This window comes from Phocoena sinus, chromosome 15 (assembly GCF_008692025.1).
Source record: "Phocoena sinus isolate mPhoSin1 chromosome 15, mPhoSin1.pri, whole genome shotgun sequence".
Classification (NCBI taxonomy): Eukaryota; Metazoa; Chordata; class Mammalia; order Artiodactyla; family Phocoenidae; genus Phocoena; species Phocoena sinus.
Genome location: NC_045777.1, coordinates 26,392,099 through 26,416,387, shown reverse-complemented (window position 1 = coordinate 26,416,387; position 24,289 = coordinate 26,392,099). Strand labels below are relative to the sequence as shown.

Genomic DNA, 24,289 nt, shown 5'->3' with positions numbered 1-24,289 from the left:
GCGTGGGCTTCTCATCGTGGTGGCTTCTTTTGTTGCAGAGCACGGGCTCTAGGCGCACGGGCTTAGCTGCTCCGCAGCATGTGGGATCTAGCTGCTCCGCGGCATGTGGGATCTTCCCGAACCAGGGCTCGAACCCATGTCCCCTGCATTGGCAGGCGGATTCTTAACCTCTGCACCACCAGGGAAGCCCTATATTGCCATTCTTAATGACTGCATAATTTCCCATTGTAGAGATGTGTCATAATCTAACCAATCCCTTATCAATGAGTATTTAAGTGGTTAGAGATGCTGCTGAGATAAGCATAAAGGTGTACATACATCTTCCACATGTATTCAGTTATTCACTGAAGGCCTTAAGATAGTTCCAAGAAATGGAGTTGCTGTTTCAAGGGAGTATTACATTTTGAGTATTGCATTTCGGTGTTTTGATATTGACTGCTCAGATGCCCTCAAATAATATGAGCCAGTTTAAGATTCTGTGGTTCATGTGTACTTAAGAGACAGTTTGAAAGTGCTTAGACCGTTCACACAATTGTTCGGCTTACAAAAAACAGATGACCTGTGTTTATAAACAGTGCCTGTTATTACACTATATTACACTAAAATAAATATATTTTATTTATTTTTTGATGGGGACCGTTTTTAAAGTGTTTATTGAATTTGTTACAGTATTGCTTCTGTTTTATGTTTTGGCTCTTTGGCTGCGAGGCATGTGGGACCTTAGCTCCCCAGCCAGGGATCGAACCCACGCCCCCTACATTGGAAGGCGAAGTCTAAACCACTGGACCCCCAGGGAAGTCCCCAGAATATATTTTATTAGTCTGTTATTTTGACATCTTTGCTCTGAATGCCTTTTATGGCTGAGGCTATGTGACATGCTACATTGACATTAGAAAGTTAAGGATTTCCATTGATGTAGACCTCATAGAAGCTCTTTTATGAAGCTTTACCATGAAGTTAAGACAAATAGTTTTACAACTAGGACCCTTTGTTCATCAGTTAAAACATTTTATTACATTATATTCATGGTGGATAGATGAAAAGAGAAAAATGAGTTTTAACACCTGGATGTAGTTAATTTTACAGATTTTTTCCATCTTTTTTCTCCCCTAATTTGATTTTTCTGACTAGGTAATATATTTGCATGATTCAAGAGGTATAAAAGGATATACACTGCAAAGCCTCCCTTATACTCTTGGCCTTCAGCCACCCAGCTCTTTTCCCTACAGGCAGCCAGTGTTGTTATCTGGCTCTTGCATAGCCCTTCAGATATATTTTATGTAAATAGAAGCAAATATAGGACTAGTCCCTCAACACACATTCCATGTCCTTTTAAAAGTTCTCCAGACAGTGATGTTATTTTTTCAACTGGAGATGAATAATCTTGTTCTGAAAATTGTGTAATTCACATTTTGATAGCCGACCGTCATGGGAACCAAAGACCCAGAGTTGGAATTGCTCTCTTGGTGTTGGTTCAGGGTTTGCAGACAAGGAGTCCTGATACTTCAAAACAATTAGCAACAGTTGAGAAAGAACGTAGTGTTGATGGTGATGAGTTGGATACAGAGTAGAAACAGCTGCTTCCCCTAGAGAAACCTGCCCAGGGACTTGGTTTGGGCTGGTTAATAGGGAGTCACTTTTATCTTCTTGCCTGAGTGTTGCTGCTTTCCTGATGGCCCCTGTGATCCGTAGTTTGGGCTGCCTTTCAGACACTCTGAGTCCTTGAACTCTAGGCCAGGCAGTTGGCAGGTGGTTGCTCGGTCAGATCGTAGAGGACGTTGCATTGGAGTGCATTGATTAAAGATGCATTAGTATGTGCTTTGTGTGACCGCACATCGCTCCTCCCTGCAGGGATGTTTCTGGTGAATTGCCAGACCTTTATTTTTTCCCGTTTGAAGATACCACATGCTTGTTACAGAAAATTTGAGAAATATAGAAATGTCGAAGGAGCAGGGGAAATCACCTATATGTAGTCCCATCACACAAAGTGGACCACCATTAATGTTTTGATGTGTATCTTATTTTTATACAATTGTGATTGCATGCATTCAATTTTGTAAACTGCTTTTTCATTTATTCTAAGCATATTCCATGTCATTACAGAGCCTTGGTAAATGTCATTTTAAATGTCATTTAAAGTCCACTAGGAATGTCATTTAAGTCCACTAGGACTTCCCTGGTGGTCCAGTGGTTAAGACTCCACGCTCCCAATGCAGGGGGCCCGGGTTTGATCCCTGGTCAGGGAACTAGATCCCACATGCATGCCGCAACAAAGATCCCTCGTGCCACAACTAAGACCCAGCACATCCAAATAAATAAATAAATAGATAAATATTGAAAAGAAAATAAAAGAGATGGACTAACATGGCAGGCCTTTCTCAATTAGATCATGTATACATGAATTTGGTCATGGACAGGGATGCCTACAGGAGCCAGGCAGGCAGTATAAATAAGCAGAGCATGCTGGGTGTGAGACAGTAGGGAGTGTGGGCTGGGGAGGATTGGGTGGCCGGGCCCATTAGAGGGGCAGCCGTCACTCACTTCCCATTGCTGCCACCTGGGGCCTGGGCTGTCAGATATTCCCATTATTCCAGAGAAGCAGAAAATCTGGTTTTTCTGTTTCAATGTGAAATTGCTGGTTTTCTTTTTTCTTTTCTTTTTTGAGAAATCTTAAACATTCAGAGAAAAATATAGGAAACAGAATTGATAATTATTAACATTTTCTCTTATTTGCTTCAAGTCTCATTCCCTGTTTCTCTTTTTAGGAGAAATGATAAAATATTACAGATAAAATTGAAAAATTCTTCACATTTATTGTCCCATTCTTAACATTTCACCCTGCCCAACTTGGACAGCCACTATCGTAAATTGTTGTATATCCTTCTACGCATTTGGGGGAATACTTATGTATACATTAATGCAAATCCTTGAGCACCATATTGTTTTCTAAGTTTTTAGTCATAATCGTCACTCTGCAGCTTGCTTTTCCACTCAACCTATTTATTTATCCATGTAAATATATATAACTCTAATTCAGGGTTGGCACACTTTTTTTGTGAAAGATCAGGTGGTAAATATTTTATGTTCTGTGGGCCATACTGTCTGCTGCAGCTACTCAGCTGTGCTATTTTATAGCTAAAGCAGCCATAGATGATATGTAAACAAAGGGGTATGGTTGTGTTCCAATAAAACTTTATTTACTAAAACAGGCTATGGACTGGATTTGGCCTGTGGGCTGTCATTTGCTGACCCCTGCTCTAATTTATCCCTTTGAACTACTGAATAGTATACTATCTGTAATGTGAGTATACCACATTTTATTTTTCAGTTCCTCTATAAATGGATGGTTGTTTCCAGTTTTCTGTTATTTTAACAGTGCTGCAGGAAGCACCCTTGTCTGTGTGTCCTTGTGCACAGGTGCAAAGGTTTTTCACCAGGACATACACAAATATAGACGTGGAATTGCTGGGGGTTTTTTTTTGTTTTTTGTTTTTAACAACACCGCTCTCTCTCTTTTTTTTAATTAATTTATTTATTTTTGCATCTTCGTTGCTGCATGCGGGCTTTCTCTAGTTGGGGCAGAGGGGGCAGGTAGAATGTGATCAGTCTGTGACCTCTGTTCTAGAATCTCTATAGGAAGCCAGTAGTTACTAAGCATCCAGTCTGCACCTGGTTCTAGAATTTGAGGTGGACTCCATGACAGCTAGCAAGGGTGAGAGAGCGTGAATCCAATCATGTAAGTTTTTTCTTTTAAATAAAATTATTTATTTATTTATTTATTTTTGGCTGTGTTGGGTCTTTGTTGCTGCACGCAGGCCTTCTCCAGTTACAGCGAGTGGGGGCTACTCTTCACTGCAGTGCGTGGGCTTGTCGTTGCAGTGGCCTCTCCCATTGTGGAGTAGGGGCTCTAGGTGCGTGGGCTCAGTAGTTGTGGCTCGCGGGCTCTAGGTGTGTGGGCTCAGTAGTTGTGGCTCGCGGGCTCTAGGTGTGTGGGCTCAGTAGTTGTGGCGCACGGGCTTAGTTGCTCCGTGGCATGTTGCTTCCCGGACCAGGGCTCAAACCTGTGTCCACTGCATTGGCAGGCGGATTCTTAACCACCGCGCCACCAGGGAAGTCCTCAAAGATTCTGGAAGAGAGTGGCTGCCATGAGAAATGTGCAACTGATTTCCTCAGCGGACAAAAGAGATGAAGTTAGGGGAAGACTCAATTTTTCTCGTGTAGTAGCCATTCAAATCGTGGTTGTTAACATCGAGATGACAAGTTCTAGCAGAAAAAGTATTCAGAACAAAAATGCTGAACTGCTGACCTGTGGTTCCTTCTTTCCTGGCAATGCTGTGAGTTCCTTTAAAGATTTATCACTGTAATTAGACTGACCAGAAGAAGGAGAGGGAAGGTAATAAAGTAAAGAAAGAGAATCAGGGCATCCTTCCAAGAAAACCTTCTCCTTTGAGGAGGACCCACAGCGAGATTTTAAGCCCTGGTGGCAGGAAATTAAATTAGTCCATCTTCCTGAAATAATATGTCAGTAGTACATGACTAGCTCAGCCGAGCTCTGTGAGTTCAGAAAAGAAATGGTGTTCTGTGTTCCAAATCAAGGAGATTAAATTAAGGGGACTCAGGCTTTGGGAATTCCTTCTTTTTAAAAGATTTTTAAGATTATTGTAGGTCATTATCATTCCTTTGTTTTTATTGTTCTGGAGAGCTTAAAAATATATGCAGCTGTAACAGAAGCACCTGAACATCAAGATCTGCAAGAACACCTGCCGCAGGCTTTCTTTATTAAACAGGCTTGGGGCCACATTGTTTTGATAGGTAAAAGCTGGACAGCTCGGCCTCTTCCCGGGTATGTAACGTAAAAGAATTGATCCTCTCCAGTGACCCGTTCCCCACCCACCCCTTTCTGTTTTTTAATGCATAAAATTAGGGCTCACTAGTAATCCCTGGAATGACCCTTTGACAAGGGTTTCGGATGAAACTGTATTAGTTAATTTTAATCCAGCTTTATATTAGTTCACAAAGTACTTCCACCTTTGTAAGTGGCTTTTAGTCTCACAAGCATCCAAAACAAAGAATTACCCCTGTTTTACAGATTTTACAGAAAATGGGTGAAGAGAGGGTAAGAGGTCTTCCGGTTCTGCATTCTAGACAACATTATTCTATTAATATAACAACTAGAAGACGTATGAAAAGTAACTTTTCACGTTTCCATGCGCTTAGCAGCAGAACAATGTTTTTATGAAAGACCAACGGAGGAACATATTGACTCTGTATTTATTAACTTGCAGCATGTATACCTAGAGCGGCCCAGCCCTGCTTCGCATTTTCCCACCTTTTGTTAGCAAAGAATAGGTCATTCTCACAACTAAAAAGGATCCTGTTATTACTGTTCAAGTAGCTACTAAAATTACAAATGCGTATATCCTGTGATCCAGCAATTGCGCTTCTAGAAATTTATCCTTACAGATAGATTTTCCCACACATGAAAGGATGTGGTCCTAGGTTTTTCACAGTAACATATCAGAAACAGCTTAAGTGCTAGGGTAGGGGTTAAATAAATAATGGTGCTTCCATACAGAGGGATAGTTTGCTGCTGTCATAAAGAATAAGGCAGCTCTGCATTTACTGAGGGGAACGAACTCCAAGATAGGTTGTCTAATGAAAAAAAGCAAGATGCAGGACACTGCATATTACTGTGTGTAACATACTACACTTGTGTAAAAAGGGAGAGGGTAAGTATGTATTAATACGTATTTGCTTGTTATGCATAAACTAGTTCAGGAGGATACAAATCTAATAACACTCACCTTGTAAGCAGGGAACTGGGTGGCTGGAGAACAGGTAAAGGAGAGAGACCTGTCACCAAAGGGCCTTTTGAGTCAAGAACCATGTGAATTACCTGTTTTTTAAAAACCCTTGCACTGAGGTTTTCGGGAGTTTAAGGTCCCCGTACGTACCGCTTTGCTCTGATCTGCTTGCTCCCTACCCCTTCCCAAAGGACCCATTTAATCATACTTGCTTCTGCGCCCTGAGTTTTTCAGCACCAAATGGAGTTCTGTTTTTGGTTTTATTTAAAAATTTCTTAACATCTATTTTCGTATTTGCATTCAAATTGTATTAAATTTATTGATTGGATAAGTGCTTTCTTTGTAATGTATTACCCCACATCGTTGTTTATTTGAATACATTTTGCACAAGCCATAGTTGATGATTTTAGAATGGAAAAGTATTATCAGTACAAGATAGGAAATTCAAACAGTACAAACAATTGTGTTGTGAAAAGTCATTTTCCTCTCTCTAGACCTCTGAGTGTCATCGGGGCCCATAGTTCCCCTGCTGAGGCTGCCACTGTTACCACTTTTACATGTATACTTCCATTGTAGCACGCATATGTAAACTGTACTATACACGTTGTTCCTCATCTGCGTTTTTCACTTAACAACATATCTTCTTTTAGGATTGCGTTTAGGTTAGCACATTCTCTTTAGTAACTGCCCAGGATTCCAGGATTTGTATATATTAAATATATTAAATTTATTTAATCAGTCCCCTCTTGATGGGAATTGGGGTTGCCTGAAATCTGTTGCTACCACAGATGATGCCACAACACAGATATCCTTCTATCTGTAGGATAAATTCTTAGAAATACAGCTGCTAGATCAAAAGGGACGTGCATTTTAAATTTAGATAGGTAGTTCCAAATGGCTCTGTGCAGAGGTTGTAGTAGTTCCACAGCACGTAAGATTACCCAGGCTTTTATAAAGTTTCCAGCTGCCTCAGCCTGTAGTATAAGATAAACTATCAGTTGAGGGGAGGACAAGCTAGTTAACACTATAGGTGGACTAGTGCTTTTATTTTTCCCACTGCAGCTGGTTAAGATCCCATGAGGAAATATCCGATGTAGTGGGGTTATTAAGTGCAGCTGTCGGAAGGTTGTCAAGATGGAGGGGACCTGGGTGTGTCATGTGCTTTTCAGCAGCCCCCAGTGACAGCTGTACTGTCCTTGCTTACTCTGTTTTGTTTTTCCTATAGGACCCTAGCATTGTGAGACTCATTTTGGATTCATAGCCCTTACGATCGACCCGGTCAGAGCTCATCATGTCAAAGTTGAAAAGCTCAGAGTCAGTCCGGGTGGTGGTTCGCTGTCGGCCCATGAATGGCAAGGAAAAGGCTGCTTCGTACGACAAGGTGGTGGATGTGGATGTGAAGCTGGGGCAGGTGTCGGTGAAGAACCCCAAGGGAGTGGCCCATGAAATGCCCAAGACCTTCACCTTTGATGCCGTCTACGACTGGAACGCCAAGCAGTTTGAACTCTACGACGAGACGTTCCGACCACTGGTGGACTCCGTCCTGCAGGGTTTCAATGGGACGATTTTTGCTTATGGACAGACTGGGACTGGGAAAACCTACACGATGGAAGGAGTCCGGGGTGACCCTGAAAAAAGAGGGGTCATCCCTAACTCTTTTGATCACATCTTCACCCATATCTCTCGATCCCAGAATCAACAGTACCTGGTCAGGGCTTCTTACTTAGAGATCTACCAGGAGGAGATCCGAGATCTCCTCTCAAAGGATCAGACCAAAAGGCTTGAGCTCAAGGAGAGGCCGGACACTGGAGTGTACGTGAAAGACCTGTCTTCCTTTGTCACCAAGAGCGTGAAGGAAATAGAGCACGTGATGAATGTGGGGAACCAGAACCGTTCTGTCGGTGCTACCAACATGAACGAGCACAGTTCCCGTTCGCATGCAATTTTTGTCATCACCATCGAATGCAGTGAGGTGGGCCTCGATGGCGAAAACCATATCCGGGTAGGGAAATTGAACCTTGTAGATCTTGCTGGCAGCGAACGGCAGGCCAAGACCGGTGCGCAAGGGGAAAGATTGAAGGAAGCTACCAAGATCAACCTGTCCCTTTCAGCCTTGGGTAACGTCATCTCTGCCCTGGTGGACGGCAAAAGCACTCACATTCCATATCGGGACTCAAAGCTTACCAGGCTCCTCCAAGATTCTCTCGGTGGCAATGCTAAAACTGTGATGGTGGCCAACGTGGGGCCTGCCTCGTACAACGTAGAAGAGACTCTAACCACTCTGAGATACGCCAACCGTGCCAAGAACATTAAGAACAAGCCAAGGGTCAATGAGGACCCTAAGGATGCCCTCCTTCGAGAATTCCAGGAAGAGATTGCTCGGCTCAAGGCCCAGCTAGAAAAACGGTCCATTGGCAGAAGGAAGAGGCGAGAGAAGCGGAGGGAAGGTGGTGGCGGGGGTGGGGGTGGGGAAGAGGAGGAGGAGGAGGGAGAAGAGGGTGAGGACGAAGGGGATGATAAGGATGATTACTGGCGGGAACAGCAAGAAAAACTGGAGATCGAGAAGCGGGCCATTGTAGAGGACCACAGCTTGGTTGCAGAGGAGAAGATGAGGCTGCTGAAGGAGAAGGAGAAAAAGATGGAGGATCTGCGGCGGGAAAAGGATGCTGCCGAGATGCTGGGCGCCAAAATCAAGGTACTGTACCCTGCCTTAGGCGTGGTCTTTTTTCTTTCAAACCTTCTTGTTTTATCAAAAAAAATGATATGAAGGATGGTGTCTCTTTAGGGTTTGTGATACCCAGTGTCCAAGGAACATTTGTTGAATTGAATTGGATGAAGAAAAACAATTTTTCTTTGACAGCAATAAGACTAACACCCATGTACCCCCTCCCCTGCCCCGGCCCAGTATGAGAAACAGAACAGCATCCATAGCTTTACAAGCTCTTTGTGTCCCCGCCCGCTCAGAGGTAACTGTTATCTTGGTTTTGGTGTTTATTCTTTCCTTACTTTTCTTTATAGTTTTCCCAAATGTGTGTATATATATCTCTATATAAAAGATAGTTTTAGTTTCACATAATTTTTATCTTTTATATAAATGGAATCCCACTACTGTGATCTACTTTTATTTGCTGAATGTTATGTTAATGAGAGTTATCCATATTGATGCCTGAAGCTGTGATTCATTCCTTATAATTGTTCTGAGAATTCCGTGATATTCCATTCTCCTGATAGTGTGGGTTGTTTCTGTTTCTTTCTTTTTTTTTTTTTTTTTTTGCCCTGAATTCCTTGTACTTGGCTCCAGGAGAACATGTGTGCGTGAGAGTTTCTTGCCTGACACTGGCAGGTCCTAGGGTGTGTGTAGCTTCAACTTCGCTAGACAGTTGACATGTCACTTTCTAATGCGGCCCTGTGAATTGAAGCTTCTACCGGAAGGGTATGAGTCCTGGTTGTTCCTCATCCTTACCAACACTTGTGATTAGCAGACTTGACTTTTTGTATACCTGGTAGATATACACTGGTATCTCCTCGTGGTTTTCATATGCTGTGTCTCTGATTAAGCAAGATACAGAACAGTTCCGTCACCACCCCCCGCCCAGAGGCTCCCTTGCAGTCAACCACTGTGTGGCAGTGGCTGAATTGTATTGTAGAGCGTGGAGGCGCCCCCTGTGAGTGTCCTGAGTGCTCTTTCTGTCCACAGTGTACAACTCCATCAGGCGCCTGGACCCTGGGCTGCCACAGGGCTTTAATGGCAGAAGAGAGTGCAGAGCTAGCTCTGGAGACCTGAGGGTGGCCGCCGCCCGACCACAGCCCGGAATTCCTTTGAAGTTCTGTCTTATGGAATTGGTGCAAACTTCAATTTCTACTCTAAAATGTATCTGTGTTTATTAATTTAAAAATGACAGCTGATCTCTTTCTTGCTTCCCCTTCCCCGACCATACGAAGCTGTACTTTATCTGTGGCATCAAAGTAGCCCTTTCACAGAGCTGGGTCCTATTTTACTTCAGAGGCAGGGGTCCTTTCCAAGACTTTCAAGACCTGGTGTGAAAATGGAGTCACATACAACACAATTAGGAGGTAACTGTGTTCCAGGGAGGGGCTTACTATGGGATTCCATTATGTCACTTCACCCCTCCTCACTCCTGCACTTGTGTAACTGGGTGTACCCATGTTTGATTTCCATGCTGTTTTTTTTTTTTTTTTTTTGCGGTACGCGGGCCTCTCACTGCTGTGGCCCCTCCCGCCGCGGAGCACAGGCTCCGGACACGCAGGCCCAGCGGCCATGGCCCACAGGCCCAGCTGCCCCGCGGCATGCGGGATCCTCCTGGACTGGGGCACAAACCTGCGTCCCCTGCATCGGCAGGCAGACTCCCAACCACTGCGCCACCAGGGAAGCCCCTCCATGCTGTTTTCTAAGATCACATCTGTTATTCAAGCCCAGGAACCACCTAGACCCTCTAAACAACCTGGGATATTTGGGCAGCTCTCAGAAGCCTAGTGTGGCAAGACTCAGCATCACCTCAAGGTCACCGTACCTCTTACAAGTTTTATTTATGGGAGAATGACATTACATCTGTCTTTCTCCATCCCTGGATGCTGTAAGATCACAGGACAAAAGAATTTTAGAGGCAGAAGGATGTGTGTGGTGAAGGGAGGGTTAGTAATCAGTCCAGCCCCTTTGTTTTGAGAGAAGAGGAAAATTTCAAGCGCTCCCTGAAACATGGCGGCAGGGGTATAAGATTCTTAAAAGCAAGGTTGTGGGGTTCTTGGATTCCATGCTTTTCAGGTGCAAATCCTTCCCCTGGCTTCAGCCACCATCTAAATGCTGAAGCCTTGCAGTCTGTATAGTCAGCCCAGAGCTGTCTCCTAATATCCCAGCCCGATAGCCTCTGCCTACTGGACACTTCCACGGAGATGCCCGCGGCCACCCAGAGCCCGCTCCTGCCTGCCTTTTCTCAGTCTAGCCAGACTCCGAAGGGTTATCATTGCTAGCTGCTGCCCCTCTCCCGTAAGCCTCTGAATGCTGCCTCTCTCGGACCCATCCACTTTGCTCTCCCCAACCACTACTGCCCTAGCCCAGGCCTGGACCCTTAAAACTGCCTCCTGTCTGCTCTCCTTCCACCCAGCCTGCCCTTTTCCAGTTATTCTTCCTGTCGCAGGGGAGTTTTGTTTCTAAAACACAAGTGTGATTTTGTACCCTAACGCTCAAAGGACACGTCAGTGGTTCCTGCGGTTCTCAGGATCAAGCTTAGTCTCCCTTAACAGGGCTTGGAGGTTTTTGAATTGACCCCTGATTGCTTTGCCAACTTCATGTATCACCACTCCCTACCCTACCCTCTGAAAAAAAATTTTTTTTCTTAGCTAATTCCTTGAGACAGGAAGCTTTCCCTGACCCCCTCCAAAAGCCAGAATTCTCTCCCTCCAGTGTGCCTCTCCCCTTATTACTCGGTCTTTTCCTCCTGATGGGATCCGACTCCGTAGGGTAAGAGGCCGCTTGCTTGTCTGTGGCCCTCAGTGGACTCTCAGCTTTGTGATTTGTATTTACAGCTGCATCCTCAGTACCTAGCACATAGGAGGTGCTTAATAGGTTCTTAGTGGGGTCAAATACTTTGTACAAACAAACCCAAACAGTGTTTTTTAAAAAGAAAGCTGCAATTCATGTATGTCTGGGGAAGCTGTATCTTCAGTGTTTCCAAGATAAAGCCCCCAGTAAAGCGGCCTCAGCCCCACCCGTGATGGGAAGGGTACAGCTGAGCACACTATATTTTCCCCCAGAGTTCATCCCCTTGGGCTCAGTCCTGAGCTCTTTATCTTTCATGGGCTTCCCTGTGAGGAGCTGTGTTCTGAGGGAGACCGCTCATCAGATGGATTCTACTTTTTTCTCACAAAGGCCATGGAGAGTAAGCTGCTTGTTGGAGGAAAAAATATAGTAGATCATACAAACGAACAGCAGAAAATCCTGGAGCAGAAACGGCAGGAGATTGCAGAGCAGGTAACTTTTCATGCCTTTTTGGAGAGAATGGTGTGGGGTGAGGTGTGTTAATGCGACAGAGCGAATATCTCTTGTATTTGACTCTTCAGAGGGAACGGAACTGAAGTGTGTCAGCCCCTTCCTGGCGGGGGACCCTGATCTGGAGCCCCCAGCCCCATATTCTTGTATAGACCTTGTCTCTAGGCACACTGATCAATTTTGTGATGTTGCTCAGAAACGTCGAGAAAGAGAAATCCAGCAACAGATGGAAAGCCGCGACGAGGAGACCTTGGAACTGAAAGAGACGTACAGCTCATTGCAGCAAGAGGTGGACATCAAGACCAAGAAGCTCAAAAAGGTATGAAAGAAACGAGGCCAGGCAGAGGTGCCTTGAGGCTTGGGGCAGAGGGAGAACTCTGTTGTCTAGAGGGCTGCCCCTCTCACCTGCCTCTCCTGTCGGTTCCAGCTCTTCTCCAAGCTTCAGGCAGTGAAGGCAGAGATCCATGACCTCCAAGAAGAGCACATCAAGGAGCGGCAGGAGCTGGAACAGACACAGAATGAGCTCACCCGGGAGCTGAAACTCAAGTAAGGTCTGGGCCTTCCAGGGCTCCCCTAGCACTTGCTGGGTTGCTGTGTGTTCAGTCAGAAACACACCCCTGAGGACAGGGCCCTACTTCTCTTCACCCCATCTCCTGCCACCTTGTCTGTCTTCTGTTTATTCCAAAGAAAGTTATTTTCTGTCTCTGGGTCCCATCTGTTAACTGAGATGATCTCCAAGTTCCTTTCCACTCTACCTTCCTGCCTTTAAAGAAGGCTTCTATCTATTGATAAAAGGGAATCTTTTATTAACTAGAATTTTCTGAATGGTATAATGAACAGCCAAATACCCATCACCCAGATTCCATGATAAACAATCTTTTGTCTTCTATCTTTCATAAAAATATTTTAAAGCGAATCTTACCTCATGTTATCTCGTTCCTGTATACCTACATACATGACCACAGTGCTTTTCTTTAAAAAACCTTTATTGAGATATAATTCACATACCATACAATTCACCTGTTTAAAGTATACAAGTCATTTGTTTTTCTGGCTGTGCCGCGTGGCTCGCAGTATCTCAGTTTCCTGACTAGGGATTGAACCTGGGCCCCGGCACTGAAAGCCCGAAATCCTACCCACTGAGCCACCAGGGAACTCCCCTACAAGTCATTAAAAAAAAATACATTTACAGGGTTGTAAAGTCATCACCACAATCTAATTTTAGAATATCTGTGTGTGCCCCCCGCCCCCACCCAAAGAAACCCTGTACCAGTTATCAGTCACTCCTCATTACCGCCTACCCCAGCCTAATAACTACTGGTCTACTTTCTGTCTCCATAAATTTGCCTATTCTTGACCTTTCATATAAATGGAATTATACAATATGTGGTCTTTTGTGACTGGTTTCTTTCAATTAACATGCTCTCAGGGGTCATCCATGTTGTAGCATGTTAGCACTTCATTCTTTTTAATGGCTGAACAATATGGTATTGTATGGATATTCCACATTTTTTCCATTCATTAGTTGATGGACATTTGGGTTGTTCCTACCTTTCAGTTATAATGAATAATGCTGCTGTGAACATGTGTGTACAAGTTTTATTGTGGACTTAGGTTTGCAATTCTCTTAAGTTATCCAAGAGTCTTACAGTTTTAGGTCTTACCTTTAGGTCTGCGATCCATTTTGAGTTAATTTTTTGTAAAGTCTGAGGTATGGTTCCAAATGCATTCTTTTGTATGTGGCTATCCAGTTGTTCCAGCACCATTTGTTGCAAAGGCTCTTCTTTCATTGTCTTTGCACCCTTGTTGAAAATCAGTTGACCATAAATGTAAGGGCTTATTTCTGAATTCTCAGTATTGTTCGATTGAGCTGTATGTCTGTCCTTACGCCAGTACCATACTGTCTTGATTACTGTAACTTTGTAGTAGGTTTTGAAATGAGGAAATGTGAGTCTTCCAACTTTGTTGTTCTTTTTCAAGATTCTTTGGGGCTATTCAGGGTCCCTTACATTTCCATATAAACTTTAAGATTGGCTTTTCAATTTCTGCAAAAAAAAAAGCCAGCTGGGGTTTTGATAGGGACTGTGTTGACTGTATAGATCAATTTGGAGAGAATTGTTATCTTAACAGTATTAAGTATTACGATCCATGAACATGGGATGTCTTTACATTTATGTAAATCTTCTTTAATTTCTGTCAAGAATGTTTATAGTTTTCAGTGCAGTCTTCGCACCTCTTTTGTTAGATTTATACCTAAGTATTTTATTTTTATGATGCTATTGTATATGGAATTGTTTTCTTAATTTTATTTTCAGAATGTTTATTGCTAGTGTAGTGTAGAAGAAATAAAATAGATTTTTGCGTACGTAATGATATCTTTCCACCTAACAAAATTAACATTGTTTCTCTTGTACCCTGTCCATATTCAGCTTTTCTTGGTTTATTAATATTAAGATCTACATAAGAACCACATATTGCATTTGGTTATTATGTCTCTTAAGCTTATTTTAATCTGGAGCAATCCTTTTTCCTGTTAAAAACTTTTTTTCATAGTTGACTTGTTGAAAAGTCTAGGGCAGATAGCCTATAGAAACATCCCACGCTCTGGATTTGTCAGTCTGCTTCTTCACAGTGCCGTTTAACTTGTGGCTCTATCTCCCTTACTTCTCTGTAACTGGAAGTGAGCGCTCAACCTTGGATGCGTACCAAAATCACCTGAGGAGTTTTTAAAAATAGTGATGCTTGGGTCCCTGCTAAGAGATTCTAATTTCATTGGTCTAGGGCAGTGGTCCTTAAACTTTCAGCAGGCACCAGATCATCCGAAGGGCTTGTTAAATGCAGATTGCTGGGCCCCACACCCAGAGAATCTGATTCAGTATGTCTAGGGTGGGGCCTGAGCATTTGCATTCACAAGTACCAGCTGTTGCTCCTGCTGGTTTGGTGAACACACTTTGAGAACCGTTGATCTCTCATGAGTTTCGGCTAAAATACTGTAACTGCTGTTGATGTGCAGCCTGCCTTGAGAACCACTGAGCTAATGGTTTCAGCCAGCAGTGATCTTTGTTTGGCTGCATTATTTCATTAGGGGTTTTGCAAAATGATGTTTTTTTTATATCGGTTCTTCCACCACATTTGCTCGAAGTTTTCTTTAAAGAGGAACTTTCCAGGCGACTTCCCTGGTGGTCCAGTGGTTAAGACTACACGTTTCCACTCCAGAGGACACAGATTCAATCCCTGGTCGGGGAACTAAGATCCTACATGCCACGAGGCGTGGTCAAAAAAAAAAAAGAGGAACTTTTCAAAGAGATTCTTTTAATGTTTAAGTTTTAAATTTGGAAAGGAGCCCTTAATATTAAATGTGTGTGTCAGTCCTCTTTCTAGGCATGTACACCTAGAAAAAAGGTCAGAACAAAATATGCCAAAATAATAAGAGTATCTCTGGGTGGTGAAATTGTGTGTAATTGTATTTCTTACATTTTCTAATGTATAAATAGACCTTCAAAATCAGAAAGAAAAAAATATATATATATGTTATAAAAAATAGTTTCTTAAATATCAAATAAAGAGAAAATTTCTTCTCTCCAAAATATTTTTTCTTTAAGGAAGCCATTTTCATTGCTATGTCTCTTATTAATATCTTTTTTTAAAATTATTATTATTATTATATATATTTTGGGCAGTGTTGGGTGTTTGTTGCTGCACTCGGGCTTTCTCTAATTGCGGGGAGCGGGGCCTAGTCTTCGGTGCGGTGTGTGAGCTTCTCATTGTGGTGGCTTCTCTCGTTGCAGAGCATGGGCTCTAGGTGCGTGGGCTTCAGTAGTTGTGGCGCACGGGCTCAGTAGTTGTGGCTTGCAGGCTCTAGAGCGTAGGTTCAGTAGTTGTGGCTCACGGGCTTAGTTGCTCTGCAGCATGTGGGATCTTCCCGGACCAGGGCTTGAACCCGTATCCCCTGCATTGGCAGTCGGATTCTTAATCACTGAGCCACCAGAGAAGTCCCTCTAATTAATATCTTTTGAATAAACAGCGAGTCAGCCTGTTTCTCATAGCACCCTACACCTCTGTGGTGTTTGTTTTGTGTCTCTCCCACGTTAACACCCCTTTGGCATTGTTCTATCCTGAGGTTTTGAAAGAGTGAACACAGAGAGGGGGCAGGAGATCGTCATCACCATGGAGAGACACAACCCAGTGGGTTCCAGTTTCATTGTTGGCCATGTTCCCTGGGTGCTTCTTAGGTAGAGACTCTTCTCAGGAATGGTCTTCATTCTCAGGGGTCTAAGGGACTGAAATCCATCTCGTTCTGCTCTTTGTTCTGGTGATTAGAATGTGGAGTTCTCCACCTTGGGCAACAATGCATAGGATTGGAGGAAGGCAGTTTAATTTCTAATCTGTTTTCAGCATTTTGGAAGTTAACGAGCTGGCTTAGCAGTACCAGTGGCCCTCCCAAAATACGTCACTTAGCACGTGTTCACTCCAGCGTAGCCCAGGCATTGCCTTCCTCTTTAGTCCTTTCACCTCCTCAAGCTGCTACTCCTTGGGCGTAATTGACCTTTCCATATTCCTAGGACAGACCTGTCAGCATACCTAAGAGTGTTTGTCTATCTCAGGCAGAACCAAGTGTCATTCATGTCTGTAAACCAGCTCTTTGTATGAGGCTAGGCCCACAGTACCTGCTCAGTAAATGTTTGCTGAGTGACTTGACCCTTACCTATTAGTTACTTCACGTGGGACCAGATAGCCAACACCCCTTTCGTATTCTTTCTCCATCTATTCACCCGTGTATGTGTGCTCTTACAGGCATCTTATTATAGAAAACTTCATCCCTCTGGAAGAAAAAAGTAAAATTATGAATAGATCCTTCTTTGATGAAGAGGAAGATCATTGGAAATTACATCCTATAACCAGACTGGAGTAAGTCACAAATGACTTCAAGTAGACTTTAAGGTGGGGAGGAGGGAAAGAATGTTGATAAGCTGGGCTTGGCCAGGGAGCTGTGGTAAGAACACAGTTTGATCCATTTAAACTTGGAACCAATTGCAGGTCTTTGTGGCTGCCATAAGTCCATGAGGTAAAAGTTTGGTGATGAGTATGGTATTAGGAATTGGGAGACTTTATCACAGTGAACTAATGACCTTTCCCAAGTTCCTGCTTTTCAACTCCCCCAGCTGTCAAGTGAAACTGCTCGGCCAAGGGAGGGGCGGTACATAGGTGTTCTCTTACGTGTCAGTCTGGCAATGTGGAGAAGGATTCTCAGTCTGCATCTGGATTCCGCTGGAAAGATGGCAGATGTCTGCTAAGGCTGCGGGGGTGGAGAGTGTCTACAGCTAGCCTTCGTGCCTGCTGTCTAAGAACTGGAGGATGACTCAGGGCCCTTCCAGCTTAAGAGATGCGTGACGCTCACACTTGAATCAGAAAGCCACTCCAGCAGAAAATATAAGCAGCTCCTGCCCCGTTTACATGTCAGCCTTCAGTCCAGGGAGTTTCTTGCTTCAGGTTCTAGCTAAAGAAGGCTCAGTTTTCTGAGTGCTGGTTCCACAGTACCGATCCTGGGACTGTGGAGCACACTCCAGCCAGGGCTTTGACCACCACAGTCCATTTCCAGGAATCAACAGATGATGAAGCGGCCAGTATCAGCTGTGGGATACAAGAGACCATTGAGCCAGCACGCAAGAATGTCCATGATGATTCGTCCAGAGGCTCGATATAGGGTGAGAAGATTGTACTCGCGTTTCTCTCTCCTCTCTCTTAGAAGAGATTAGATTTATGTAAACCCTTAGGCACCGGTCTGCAAAGTCACAGTTTGTATCCTCTTTCCAGAGGGACCTGAGGACAGTAATATTAATAATAACAATTATAACAAATAATAGATAAGTATAATTAATAAATAACAAATGATAATAAATAAAAAGGTAAAAGAGAATGAGATTTAGCAAATCAGGAGGGAAGGAAGAGAGTCCAAACATACTGTCCATGTAGCCAATAATGAGCTTCAGAATGGCCTCGCGGGGAGATGGGAAGGAAAGTAGATGTCTAGTAACAGGAGATGGAAATGCGTTAAAGAGCTGACGGTCCTTCCGTCTAACATAATGTGTGTGAGTCAAGTAGTTATTTGAAGTGACATAATTGATGACTATTTAATGACTCAAACATATTTTACAATAAAAACACCGTACAGGCTTCTATTGATAAGCACTTGCTGTGTGCCAGGCACTGTACTTGGCACTTGGCTGCTTTCTCTAATTGAGCCCTCTCACCTGCTCTGTTCGCTCAGTGCTGTGGCTCAGAGGTCAGGTAGCTGGTAAGTGGATGAATCAGGAGACACGTGTTTTTTTTTTTTTTTTTTTTTTTTTGTAGTACGCGGGCCTCTCACTGTTGTGGCCTCTCCCATTGCGGGGCACAGGCTCCGGACGCGCAGGCTCAGCGGCCATGGCTCACGGGCCCAGCCGCTCCGCGGCATGTGGGATCTTCCCGGACCGGGGCACAAACCCGTGTCCCCTGAATTGGAAGGCGGACTCTCAACCACTGCGCCACCAGGGAAGCCCCACATGTGTTTTTAAGTTATAGAGCAATTGGTACGGGAAGTGTATCTATGAATTGAAAAATCTGGTGTGAAGTAGATCAGAATGTGAACTGGTTGTCGCTGGTTAATGGAAGTGAACTCATTTTAAATTTTCTTCTTTTTGCTTATCTGTATTTTCTAACTGTCAGTGGGGAACTGGTATGACTTTTATTTATTTATCTATTTAGGCCACACTCTGTGGCTTATGGGATCTTAGTTCCCCGACCAGGGATCGAACCTGGACCACAGCAATGAAAGCACCAAGTCCTAACCGCTGGACCACCAGGGGATTCCCTGTATTACGTTTATAATGAAAGATTTTCACTTAAAAAATTTTAAATGTTTTTGAATCTCCCTTAGCAGCCAGAGCAAAACAGATTAGGATTAGTTAGCTCCTCAGGCACTGTTCTTCCTGGCATTGAGTTATTTTACATAAAGAAAACAAAAGCAAAAAAGATGTATTAGGTGAGGTTTTATGTAGTGGAGGATGAGTGATGTGTCACACAATCCTCAGAAACTTTTTTCTAGCAGTTTCAGAGAGTGCCGGTTATTTCATGTCTTAAGCCAAAAACATGATTTTAAAGCCTACAAGTCAAATATGTAGGTTTCCAGGTGGCTTACCTTGATCTAAAGGTAGAATTTAAAGCAGTGGCTCTCAGATGATTTTTAGCAATGGACCGGCTCCATAAGAGAAATGTTATGCAGTATCTCAACATATAAAATTGATCAGGGGAGCCACGCCATTCTTTCCCCCACCTTCTCCCAGCTGGGGCCCCTCGTGCCCCCTCTGGGGCCCTGGGGCTTGAACACCACTGCGTGGGAGGAGCTAGAGGGGAAGATGTAGAACCATGGGTGTTCTTCCCTCTTCACACTCAACTTGGTATTTAGGAGCTAGGTAAAGGCCCACCGCGGGATATCAAGTGAGGGAATCTATCTCCAAGGCCAGTTATGAGGCAGGACCCAGTCTGATTTTTAAAATGTGGTAATAAGCACATATACTGCCACTCACACACCGTCCACATATACACCATACCTGCCTCCTTCCCTCTGCAACCAAAAAGTTCATCAAAGCTGCCGTAGGTGGGGAGATTATTGGTGACTACTATTTTCTCCTGTGTATCTTTTTGTATTTTCACATTGTCTACAATAAATGGGTTCTACTTAATTTATTCTTTTCCCCTGATTATTCCCCTTAGGATAGAATACATGTTCATTGGGTGTTTTTTTGTTTTTAAAAAGAAAAAAAGGAAAGTAAGGCTTCCCTGGTGGCGCAGCGGTTGAGAGTCTGCCTGCCGATGCAGGGGACACGGGTTCGTGCCCCGGTTCGGGAGGATCCCACATGCCGCGGAGCGGCTGGGCCCGTGAGCCATGGCCGCTGAGCCTGCGCGTCCGGAGCCTGTGCTCAGCAACGGGAGAGGCCACAACAGTGAGAGGCCCACGTACTGCAAAAAAAAAAAAAAAAAAGGAAAATAGAGAAAAGCATAGAGAAGAAAATAAAAATCATCTGTAATTGCACCAGGAAGAAAGTTATAAAACTACATCACTTCTTCCAGGCGGGCCCTTGGTAGGCTTTGAGTAGCATGCAATTTGCGGTTCTGTTCTTGGGTTTAGATTGCTTGAACTCCCTTTGTGTGACTGGAGGCCATCCTAGCTGGTCTTTGCTCTGCTTCTGCAGGCAGAAAACATCGTGCTGCTGGAGCTGGACATGCCCAGCCGGACCACCAGAGATTACGAGGGGCCCGCCATTGCCCCCAAAGTCCAGGCCGCGTTGGATGCGGCTCTGCAGGATGAAGATGAGATACAGGTGGACGCATCATCCTTTGAAAGCACTGCAAATAAGAAACCCAAGGCCAGGTGAGTGGCTTTTGGTGACCTATGTTTGAACAAAACATGTTTGAACAAGGACAAATGAGGGGAGAGTGTGGCAAAAGTGCTTGTTTATCATGGAAGTAAGTGGCGGAGCCCGTTAACCTAGGTCTATCTGAATCCACAACCCAGGCTCTGAGCCTCAGTTTAAATGACCAAGGATTTAATTTGGTGCTAAATTAGAAATTCTATCTTATTAAATTCTGGATTTGAAATTTAAGGAAAATAATTGAGTGAAAAACCAAAAAAGGAGTGAATTCTACCTGCAAACTTAGTATTTTTTACCAATTTGGAGAAGACAGTCAAAATATGATTTTAATGGAATAGCAATTGCTGAGAATCAGAGGCCCTCCCCTGAGATCTCACTCCTCCGTTGGCAGGTTGTGTTGGCCATTGAAGAGGGGCAAGCTGTGCCAGTCTCTGGTGGTTTTACAGTTGAAAGTCCACTGAGGCAAGGCCACCCTGAGATGTAATGGCATTTGATGGGAAAGGAATCTGATCTGTGTCAGAGACGGGATGTGTAATGTACGTATGTGCTTGACTTTTGCAGACCTAAAAGTGGAAGGAAGTCGGGATCCTCCTCCTCTTCCTCAGGAACCCCCGCATCTCAGCTTTATCCACAGTCTCGGGGGCTGGTTCCAAAGTAAACCCACTTCCTCCTCTCCCAGAGTATAAACAGCGTTTGCCTTCTGAGAGAAGAGACAAGCAAAAACCCGCAGAGAGGACCCGAGCCCAAACTCAGAACCATTCCCCTGGGGGGGAGCGATGGCCTCTTTGCAGATTAACCAACTTAATCTGGTTGAAACATGCCGGTCATAATCTGGCACTCAGCTCCCCTGGGAACCGTCCTTTAATTAGCATCTCAGAAATGCATGGGTAAGGTAAAGCGCGATAGCCGAAGTGGAAAGCAAGAGAATGACCAGTGACCTTGCTTCCCTTCTCCCTTGCCTCCTTCTCCTCTCCCTTCCCTTGCCCTCCCACCCTCTCCCCTCTCCTTTCTAGCCTGTTCTTTACACTGGGCTCCCTTCTTGTTGGACAATAGGGCAGAATCAGGAGTCACCTTAGCAGGACCAAGTCTTTGGAGGCTCAGGATAAAATGATACTGAGGTTGGAAAGCGAAAGCCCTAGAACTGGAACAGGTGCTTGTTTTTGTAGGTAGAAATGAGAAATCTCATTTGGAGCCAAGCCTCCGAGGGGCACGGTCCATGCCCCTCAGTAAGAAGTGGATCTCCCTCTGGGATCTGCTGAAGGAGCAGATATGTTCCGAGGAAGCTACCGACTTCTGCTCCAGAAGGATTCAATGTCGGAGGCAACAGAAATAACATTCCCTTTGCCTCCTTGGAGAGTTTAGGGAAACAGCTTCTTTAAAACCTCAGAACCATGACCATCTTGTCAAAGACATAAATCTGTAAGTTGATGCCACGTCCATACACCGTGTCACTTTACTCTTCATTTGTCACCATTTTCCCTATGCACGCATGCTCTGAGCATCCCTGCCTGGGCCCATCCTCTGCCTCCAGAGCATGCTCTGCAGTGGGCCTGATTTGTGGGAGAAGGGAGGCTGGCTCTGCCTTCTCTGATGGGACGAGAGCTGGGGGGACGAGACACATAGTGGCACTTTTGCATCCCCCGTTTTGTTCCATATTTGCATAGAGAGCACTGGGGTGACTAGGCAGGTCAGGAGTCAAGAGGCTTGGTGCATTGGCAAGGGAAGGCATAACAGATGGATGCAGAGGAATCCTGCCTGCCTTCAGCGGAAAACTCACCTAATCCTAGAACTGTGGCTCTTCTCAGGCAGAGCCAAAGGTGGTGGCGAGGTGTGGCTGTGCGATCGCATAGGCTCAGAGGAGAGAGTTAGGAATTTCCGTTTACATATACTAGTTTGGTTTGTAAGTTTTAGTTCTTTGTATTGTTGAAATTCAAAGCTTCATTTTACGTTGGTCATTAGGTGAATGTTACTCATTTCCCCCTAAGAGAAGCTCATAAATGTGTGCGGGTGTGCAAGCACAAGCTTCCAGTGTGTCTGCGTGTGTTTGTGAGAGAGAGAGAGAGATCAAGAACTTGCCCGACTTTAGAAATACGCTGCGGTGCAGTTGTGCCTTTGTCTGTGTTAAAGGCCCGTTGAATGGTTAATCCAGGCTGGAAGCTCCCACGTTGGTGTCTGAGTCCACGAGCCAAGCCTGAGGGGACAACACGCGTCCCCAGTCGGCCACACCGGCGCACCTTGCTGGCACGGTGCCTCGGGAAGGTGGCGACTCAGGTGGGCCTTGAGTTATACTTTAACTCAGCTGCTCAGTTCCCAGGGCACATTTCTGGATCAGAACCCGTGGGAAAGAGGAGGTACCAAGTGCAATGTCTTAGTGCTCTACAAATGGAGCTCTGTCGTCTGACAGCTTGTCTCCTTTTTATAACCATTCTTTCTGAACCCAGGGCCCTTTTCAGCAATTCCCAGAGCATAATGGAGGCATCCCTCATCTTTCTCGGGATCAAACTCGGCCTCTTTATTATTTACTAAGAATTTACCTGTTTGAACAGAAACCAGATAACGGGTGGGTAGCCGAAGATGGTGACCTGCTGGTTATACCTGTCTCTTGCACCACATTTCCTCGAAGCTAGTCTGAATTCTCTAGGCTGAACATATCCACTTGGCAAATCTGAGAACTGAAAATTGCAGATAACACTGTAGCTGAATACTGATGTCTCGAGGTGGCTGTTCTGACCACAGGTGATTGAGTGACCATAGAACTTTTCTAAGAAGGCAAAAGAAGAAAGCCAAGTTGACAGGCAGGATTATGAAAACAGGCTTGCCTTGTACTTGGCTGTGTTCATCTGGTGGTCTGTGAAACAAAGTAGAAGAACCCCTGGGTGGAGGTGAAGCCGTCCCGTCCCAGAGCAGTCTCCGGTGCTTTTCTTCTCTCAAAATGGATCCGAGAAATGTTCGAATAGAGTAGACAGTAGGATGTCTTGCTGCCACCGGAAAGCTGCTGCTTTGGGCTCTGAATTGAGCCAAATGTGTAGACCTACCAAGTCGACTGAGGGACCTGGTTTTCATGTCTGTAGTCATGCTAGAATGTTCCAAGCCATCTGAGGGCCTTCAAGTCAGCAGCAGCTAATGAAGTCTGGCAGCAAGTCTAACAGGATCTAAGAAGCTCATCTGAGAGGAGGAGTTTGAGACGGAGTGTGCATCCCCCCTCAGTGAGGCCCCCTTTTGCTCTGATTGGTAGGAATGTATCTGGCTTCAGATTTCAAATCCCATGTCTCCCAGGCCCCTGGATTCAGAACCCAAGGCCACAAATCATAGGCATGAAGCACTTTCTTAAGACTCCGCCCTAATATTGGATTGTCCTCCGTTGAATGCCTGCATGCTGCTTGAATCTCACCACCCGCACCTCCACGACCAAGGGCGTGACAGAGTTCTGCAGCTCAGACGTGGGCCATGCCCCACTTCTGTCTGGCTCTTGTAAGTCCTCCTTCACTGAATGTAGAATCGTTGCCAGGTTTCTGAGAAGCGTCGATTCCCTGTTAACGTGGGATATCAGTTCTGCCTCACATTTCCCACTTGAGGTCGAGGCTCACTGCAAACAACGCCTTGGGCCATCTCAGCGCCATCAGTGGACGAAAAGGGGGCTATTAATATTCTCTGAAAGCCATAATGGGAATGCTCAGAGGGACCTGGATAAGAAGAGTGGGCCTGGCTATTGTCTGTCATGCAGGGTTTTGTCTTGTACTGTTCAGAAACCTGCCCCCCTTCTCCCCACCCTTGTTTCTTGAATAAAATGCTTTTGAGGTTATTTATGAAAGGAGTGATCTTGGGGCAGGCAGGAGGCAGTGGGCTTTATGGCTCTTTGGAGTTACTATTGATCTTGACCTTCTCTTTGGCTACCTTTAGACAAAGAATATGCCAATACTTGGGGCTCTAATTTTACAACTCATATTTATTTGTATCATCTCTTTGTCTAGGAATGTAAAAGTGATTCTAAACTAAGATGTGTAATAAAAATCAATCAGATTTATTGTACTTACAAAAAGGTGTCCTCATAACTGACTAACGTTTTT

At 44.6% G+C, this 24,289-nt stretch overlaps 1 protein-coding gene across 3 annotated transcripts in view; it reads left to right on the top strand.

The window, feature by feature from the left end:
• KIF3B (kinesin family member 3B) overlaps positions 1–24,289 on the top strand; it is a 37,707-nt gene extending 13,418 nt beyond the window's left edge. For 2 of the 3 annotated variants that reach the window (XM_032605216.1, XM_032605217.1), the window contains 8 exons: positions 7,030–8,499; positions 11,692–11,793; positions 12,008–12,130; positions 12,239–12,357; positions 16,606–16,719; positions 17,411–17,516; positions 20,043–20,221; positions 20,784–24,256. In XM_032605216.1, coding sequence (XP_032461107.1) covers positions 7,096–8,499; positions 11,692–11,793; positions 12,008–12,130; positions 12,239–12,357; positions 16,606–16,719; positions 17,411–17,516; positions 20,043–20,221; positions 20,784–20,880 — 2,244 coding nt within the window. In that variant the 5' untranslated portion in view covers positions 7,030–7,095 and the 3' untranslated portion in view covers positions 20,881–24,256. Of the gene's footprint in view, positions 1–7,029; positions 8,500–11,691; positions 11,794–12,007; positions 12,131–12,238; positions 12,358–16,605; positions 16,720–17,410; positions 17,517–20,042; positions 20,222–20,783 lie in introns of those variants that run through there. The other variant, XM_032605218.1, reaches the window with a different exon arrangement.